Source organism: Dermacentor andersoni, chromosome 2 (assembly GCF_023375885.2).
Source record: "Dermacentor andersoni chromosome 2, qqDerAnde1_hic_scaffold, whole genome shotgun sequence".
In the NCBI taxonomy this organism is placed as follows: domain Eukaryota; kingdom Metazoa; phylum Arthropoda; class Arachnida; order Ixodida; family Ixodidae; genus Dermacentor; species Dermacentor andersoni.
The window spans coordinates 186,017,992-186,025,528 of record NC_092815.1 but is presented as its reverse complement, the minus strand read 5'-3'; the positions used below and the strand labels follow the sequence as shown (position 1 = coordinate 186,025,528).

The 7,537-nt window shown below is 46.0% G+C and overlaps 1 protein-coding gene across 1 annotated transcript; it reads right to left on the bottom strand.

The window, feature by feature from the left end:
- Positions 1-441: 441 nt before the first annotated feature.
- Positions 442-2,069, bottom strand: LOC126540822 (uncharacterized). The gene is made up of 2 exons (XM_050187654.2): positions 1,895-2,069; positions 442-1,092 (listed from the first exon to the last, which is right to left on the bottom strand). Exons 1-2 carry the CDS (start codon positions 1,982-1,984, stop codon positions 538-540), a joined length of 645 nt encoding a protein of 214 aa, XP_050043611.2. The 5' UTR covers positions 1,985-2,069; the 3' UTR covers positions 442-537.
- Positions 2,070-7,537: the final 5,468 nt, after the last annotated feature.

Below are 7,537 nucleotides of genomic sequence, written 5' to 3'. Positions count from 1 at the left end.
TTGTAACCGCTTGAAGTAGATGTGTTAGAAGTGAATGTAGATGTAGATGTGAATGTGTTCTTCTTTAGGGGAACACATTGGCTAAATTAAGCGTTTAATGAATATTTTTCGTTTTTGCGTTTACGTGCTACTACATCTCTGGGAAAATGTGTCCCAGAAAAAGGAAGTTGGTTTTGTTTTATAAAAAAGATATTAGATAAGCAGGCTTTAAATGACTACCTGGAAAAGAATGAACAGTACTATAGGTGAGGCCGACGCGCACATTGAGAGCCACCAGCAGTCAACCGCGTGTAGATCAGATAAAAAAAAAGTTAGCAAATCAGGTAATATGCGCTAGAAAACGACAGCGTTTGTTAGTTCCCACAGCGCCTTAACGTGACTTGGAGGAGCTCTCAGGCCCTTCCTTCTTTACTATTTGTGTGTCACGACACTCCCATTTGAAACACATTTTATTTATTTGCCGGGAGTGGCCATCTTACATTGAGGTGATATTATTTAAGTAGGAGGGCCGTTACTCTCACGTAGTGGAAATAAGTATTAACGGCGGCGGTAATCATGGTGACCGGCGGCCCATCCGCCGTAGTTAGCTGCACCATATCGACCAGCACCATAGCCAGCACCATAACCGTTGGGGCGTCCATATCCAGCGTAGCCCGAGCCTCCGAGCCCCTGTCCATACGGAGCGTATCCGGAACGTCCGTATCCACCATACCCGTAGGCACCAGCCGCAGCATTCTGGCCGTGTCCGTATGCACGGTATCCGCCGTAACCGTCCGTGTAGCCAGGCGCTGCCGCCCTAGCACCGTATCCTGCAGTAGCTGCAGCTGCAGAGGGAACCGGTGGGACAATCGGCGCGGCGTTGAACACGACGTCGGCACTGGCTCCGGGCGCTGTGCCCGGCTCGTTGGTGTCTACTGTGGCACGGAATCCGTTGGCGTCGGCGACGTAGTTGACGCGCCGGTACAGGCCGTACACGTCCATGTATCCGTAGGAACCGGTCTTCACGTTGTTGGCGTCGCCCTGCTCGCTGCGGTACTGCCGGTTGCCGAACTCATCCACCGTGTCGTAGCCTGAATTGTATGGCTGGGGTGGCTAGAAGGAAGGGCGCCATCAGGATTTGGAATGGATGGAAATGTCTGAATGGGCATAACATAACTGCCAACTTCGACGACTTCATGCACGTTAGTTAAATGCCTCGCCGCAGAGCAATGAAAGTTCAATATCAGTGGTTGAACGCAGAAAACGCTTCCGATTGGTGCCAAGTGTTTGTTACTAGACAATGTCTGGCTTGTCACTTCGGTTGCTATTACGCTATTACGAATAAACCGCTGTTGTTGCTAGCAGCACTTCCGACATGGAAGTGACTTACATAAATCGTATTTTGTGTTTGCAAATTCGCCGATTAGGTGCACACATGCTTGAAGAATAGTTATCTAGCAACTACTTGAAATGTCAGTACAATGGTGCCCTAGTGACTCTGGTTACACCAAAATATATTTTAGCTTACATTTGCTCACCAGGGCTGAAAGTGATGGGGATCGGGGCAAATACCTACAGCGCTACCATCGGAAGAAAGAAGGAACTTCGCATCCACGGACACCAGTGTTCGTAAATGCTATCTCGTTGGGCAATAACTATGCTACAGTTGAGCAGCATTCTGTTTATGAAACGCGGGGTAAAATTTCAAGGTCCTGGAGAGCTCCAACTGTCGGTTCTCCTTATTGCAATAATGAAAATGAAAAAAAAGAAATCAGTGCCTCGTTTAATGAGATCATTTAAAAATGTTGCAAGGTGCGCAGTTTTCTTCTGCGCTCGAGGCATGGACCTGGTGGTCGCATGCGAGATACGTTCACATTCGCGGAAGCGGTGGTAGCGGAAGGATGTCATCACTTACTGCGGCGTAGCCAGAATATCCTCTGTAAGGACTTCCTGCAGCAGGGCCAAAGTAGGCTCCGTATCCGGGACCTTGGTACCCCGCCCCCATTTGGTGGTGGTGCAGCGCGTTGGCTCGCCACACAATGCAAGCCAGGAACAGCTGCAACTGGAGTGGGAAGCAATGTCTTCCTTCTAGGGATGTACCATCTCTTATCCCCCTCCAGAATAAGTGCGAGGCTGGGGAAAACTGTCATTTCATCGATTTTCGAGGTATTCACTTCAGTGCTGAGAGAGCGAAAACAGTCCTCGTTTTTCAGAACGTCTTTCAGAGTTCTGTGAACGCAAATACGAACATCTAACTGTTGTGTGCTACGCAACAATTCTTTCCTGTCTCCACTTTAGTTGGACCTCTGAAATCCGCTGTGAGAATTCGAATTTTCTTGCGACAAAGTGTATGTTTTGCGTTCGCTCCAACCTGAACAGCACAGATGTCTGGCGTATTTCGTTGTATATGATGCCTTGAGTTTCTAACAATCAAAACGACGAGGAGAACTTCAGCAAGTACACGCTGTTTTAAAATGGAAAAGTAGAAAACTTCAACAGTAACGGGAGAGTCAAGAAACGATTTCGTGAGACTTATCTCGGACAGTTACCTTTTCTCGCTGTGGCCCGCACAATTTTCGCGCCCTGGCCAAGAAAGCCGATTGGGAATAGAATATTTAGAATATGTACGTTTTGGATGAAGCGTTCCCTGGCCTGATAGTCGGGACGAAGGAGCGAGTGATTAAATTAACGTCGGGCTATTCTTACGGTAAAATAAGCTGCAGCTCCCTGTCTGCTGTTGTATCAATCTCATTGAAGCAGCGACGAGACTAATCAAGCTGCACCGCTGCGAAGAATACAGCATGAGGACTATCCCTCACAGAAGGTGATCCTGACAGGATGGCAAACTTTTTTGCACACACGACAAGCAAAAAAAAGTATTACGAGCAAGTAACCCTGCCAAACGTGGCGACTAATCATATTCTAGAGATACTGAAGTGAATATTTGTTTAGCTCGCATTGTTATCGCGAATGTTCAACTTGATGCGCCAAATTGAAAAGGGTGGGAGACTTGCGCAACATGGCCGCCCAATTCGGAAAAGTTGGAACACGGGAACCAAGTAGAACCACGGCGCCTGGTACAATCAAAGTAGGGGAGAATGGCTTTCATAGCGTCTGGTTTGACGCAGATGCGTCTGTTGTCTGCTATAAATTAGACCAGCCTGTGGCCTATACGACCGCCTGTTATATCGGTCAGTTCACATATGGTGCTCTTTCCAAAGAAACGGAAATTATGAAGCTTGACAATTTCAACAACAATATTCTGAAAAGTCACTTTTTCTCGCAATACGCGTTACGGTGGTGCAGTCTAATGTGTACCATTAGAAAAGTATCACGCTTGTAAGTTTTGGCGAGATTAGCAGTGATTTGAAGTAAGGTTTTGAATTCTTTTGTAGCTTAGCATCAGTTTACGGCAATTAATTTACTGCCATCGGTTTCTATAGTAGCATGTGTCGGTGCAACTGCTGCCGATGGCCTTCCTCAGATTCCTGCCGTGAGTTGGATGTACGTACACCGATTAGGAAGTACTGTCACTACCCTCGGGAAATATCCACTCGCATTTTTCTTTGCCAGACTGTGCCCCATTAATGCAGCGTCGGTCTCTCGATGTGTTGCAAAAGAGTTCATAACGCGCAGGATGTTTGCCATCGCAGCAGTGCTTTGTTACCCAGGAGCACGAAAGATTCAAATGGCGGCGTTGTCAATTTCTGGGCTTCGTGCTGTTCGTGGCTGACAAGATATATTTGATGAATTAAAATAAAGGGACAGGAAATGCCACAACCTCACCTTCAAGAACATCTTGGCTCTTGCCTGTTCTAGTACGGAGTGCTTCAGCGTACTGTGGTAGCTACCGCGCTATCGAAGCAGTGAAGCGTTGTGTGCGGGGTTTCTAGCGTGAGGCATTTATACTCCCGTCGACGACATCTGCCTGACACTAGTGCCCACGTGACAAAAGCACCGTTTGCAAAACAGCGTTGTAGCGCACGACCTTGCGTGATGCCCGGTCAGCGGGTAAGTAGCGCGCTTTACTGAAAGCGTGACCACGGCGAGGACCTTGTTGCTCACGCAAGGCACAAAGAATAGAGCACGCATTTCGCAATGTAGAGGTTGTAGGCGACGCTGCTGACATAAAGTCTTAATGCGTGCAAATGCGCGTTGCCAGTCTGGACTCGACTCCTTTAATTCCTTACTGCTTTTTGCGAGTGTTTTTCTTCAGCAGGACGGGTTGTGTGCACACTTTGTTTCCATTGTAGCTTATTTTTCTTTCTCCATAAGGGAGGGAAAAAATAAATTTCAGTTTTATTATTGATGCAAGCTCACTTTGACGAAAGTCCAGAGTAGGCAAAGCGAACATCAAGTTGCACGAGACATGCGTTAAGATAACATTGCAAAAAGAGGCTACTGACTGGACAATACGCTTATACATTAACGCTTACTTTTTCTTTTCAGGAAACATAAGGCCCACTTTAGGGCAAGTACTAATACCGTTACAGCTATGTAGCAAAGAACGAGGAGTATGAGTTGATAGGTACCAAGTTGCCATAAAATACATAAGGTCACTTACCTCTGCGCACAAAAGTGATACATTTCATATCAATACTTACTGGTGGGGTAACCTAAAACCTGGTGGCAACTGTACGGAGGAAAGACGGATATCTTTTAAGTAGCCTCATTTTATTAAAAACAAGCATGCGCAACTGGGGGGACCGGCATTCTGACTTGGAAAACGGGGGTCAGAAACGGTTTTGCAGATGGTTTTCCATACGGTTTGAGGGGCCCTATAACATAAAACTATTCCAATGTGTTTTAATTCCAATCTCCTTACGTCAACTTTGCGTAACCGCCGACGCACGCATCGGGCGGTGACCCGCAGCGTTGCCTCAACAGCCCAATCCAACGCCCTCTTAGTTTATAGGAGGCCAATTTTCGTTGCTTTCAAAACGAATAACATTGCCTAGATTGCGCGGTTTTTTGTTTGTAATTGGCTGGCAGGAGGCGAAGAGCACGCTCAAGTGGAGAGGGTACCGATGGGGCCTAGCCAGCGCACTGAAGATAGATAACCGGATGAAGAGGTTGGAGCAGGCCTCTACGATTGGCCCGCTTTCCCTTACTTAGCTTGCGGTGGCTGGTGGAAAATCGCGGTGGCGGGCAACGGAAGGAAAAGAATGCCGCTAAAGCGGATGCCCAGCATGGAAGAGTTGGCAGAGCTAGGTCGTAAACGTGCGGAAAGTGCTCGAAAACGTTACACGTCCACGCAGAAAGTTTTATTGTACAAATATAAACCCATGCTCACCGCCAGGTGCGAGTAGCCAGTGCCTCAGCGATCGGCGGGAGCCATCTTTTATTCCTTTGGGAACGGGGCAGCCTGCGACTATTGAGAAAAAAATTTACTTTTGTTCGGCATATTAATGCATCTTTAATGCGTACACGTCACATTGACGCGGTGAGTTTTCGCGGTTTTGTGACGTCGCGTGACAGACAGGTGAAGTGGGTGCAGCCCGAAAACTTTTGACCAATGGTCGAGGGCTAATTGCGAAAAGACGTCGAATGAGAAATAACTAATTTTCTTTTGTTCGGTCCAATTATGCGTAATTAGTGTGTTCACGTCATATCAGATGAGGAGCTATCATGGTTTTCGTGACGTCGCGTGAAAGACAGGCGAAGTAGGGGTGGTCCGAAAAAGTTTTTGACCAATCGCGGAGGGCTGATTGCAGAACTGGAAGAGAAAAGTTTGGAATAGGTTTACCTTATAGGTGCCCCAGATTAGAGGCCTTTTACAGGCGTTCGCAGATTGCATCAAAACAATCAATCAGAGGACCACGTAAAAGCTGAAACGTTACTTGTGTTCAATTTTTCTGACAACAAATTTCGGGCAGCGTAAATGGCGCCGTTTAAAGCAGGCAGCTGAAAAGGCAAAGTGTGAGACGATAACAAGGAAACAAGAAAAGTTCACAGTATGCACACATGTACTTTGGCGGAGCTTCTAGTAATGAAAATGCCTACAGCAGAGGTGCAATGAGCACTTGTCTATTGCGCGTTTTTACCGCTGGAGACGTGAGGTTCAGTCTCACAGTCGAGTGCAAGGCTAAAATAAACAGCAAGCACCCCTGTGCCATTTGCGAGGCACTAGTCACGTCTACATGAACGTGAAAGTAGGGTGCCGAATTTGTTAGTGCACCTCAGAGTGCTTCACGGACCGTTCTTTCTTATTCAGACTTGCACCCTGCCCGAGCTCGGAAGTGCCATACGTTCACCATAGGTTTACCCGCCTAACCCGGTCCAGTGATTTCAAATGAGGCCTGTACCCGGCTCCGGCCCGAAGGATCCATACCCGGCGCCAGCCGGCCAGGCCCGCCTATTGCGGTTTGGTTCGACCTATCAACTGCTGAGCCTAAATGAAGCATAGTGGAGTTCTCAATTGTTTTGAATATGCTGGTCGAAAACAGACAGGATATTCTGCGATTATTCAATTATTCGATTTGAAAACACACATATACAATAGACAGAGAGGCAAAGATTGAAGGAACAGGGAGGAAACTACCACCGAGATGGGTTCACCGCCTGCCTAATTTTTAGGAAGAAGGATATAGAAGAAGTTGACTATTATTTAGAATAGAGACATTTCACTGCGCCAAGTTTTGTGCTTGAGTTTCTGCTTTAGAGGAATGAGCAGGTACAAGGCAAAAAAAATTACATCGTCTGCTCACCGTGCTCATCCTATTAAGTTTGACATGGGCGACCATACTACGCTTTCCAAATAGCTGTGCGGAAATATATGGCGAAGCCATAGGTGAACCCTTTCATAATCCACCGCCAGCCAATTCAACACACTTGTGAATCTCCATTAATCATTGCAAGGTACACTGGTGTGACAAGATCCAATAAACTTCTCGCAAATGTAAATTTAAGCACGATGGTCTAATGTCTTTCAAGCATATCACAATACATTACTACTAGGAGCTTTCATTAAATTGAAAACCATGGCACGCATTAATATGGTCACACGGAACATGCCATTCTTTACTGATTTATTCCACTTCTTTTTAACGGTGTCAGTTTTTCAGTCGACAATATGATCATCCGTGTTTCATAATGTGAGTAATAGAACAAATCTGACTATCTAGTTCTGTTTCAACATGTATGTAAGCACAGTACATGTAAACTGTAGGAACCATAGTTTTTTCCCGATATGGTGTTGCTTTGTTCACGTAAATTCACAAGGAACCCGCACAGAGCAACTAATACATGTACATATACAAGGTAGGGAACAGCAGGATTGAGCAACTGTACAAGTGAAAATATCATTAAAATATGCACTGAGATCCGAGATTAAAATTTTCTTCGTTCCGTTTTCGTTTCCACGTCTCTTTCACCGAGGTTGCAAAATTTGCAGCATACATGTTGGCCTAAACACTTTATATATCAAGCATAGAAACTTGAAAGTTCAAACTTAATAATGGACTACTAATGCGATAAACTGTGGCAGAGAATTCATTTTGCTTAAACAAATAATGAAGAAATTAATGGGAACCAGGAGTAAGTTGCACTATTCCTTAAC

Excerpts from the sequence above, each read along its gene's own strand:
- LOC126540822 (XM_050187654.2), bottom strand. The coding sequence starts at position 1,984 with ATGGGGGCGGGGTACCAAGGTCCCGGATACGGAGCCTACTTTGGCCCT. Across the intron at positions 1,093-1,894 it reads GATATTCTGGCTACGCCGCA|CCACCCCAGCCATACAATTC; the intron begins GTAAGTGATGAC and ends CCTTCCTTCTAG.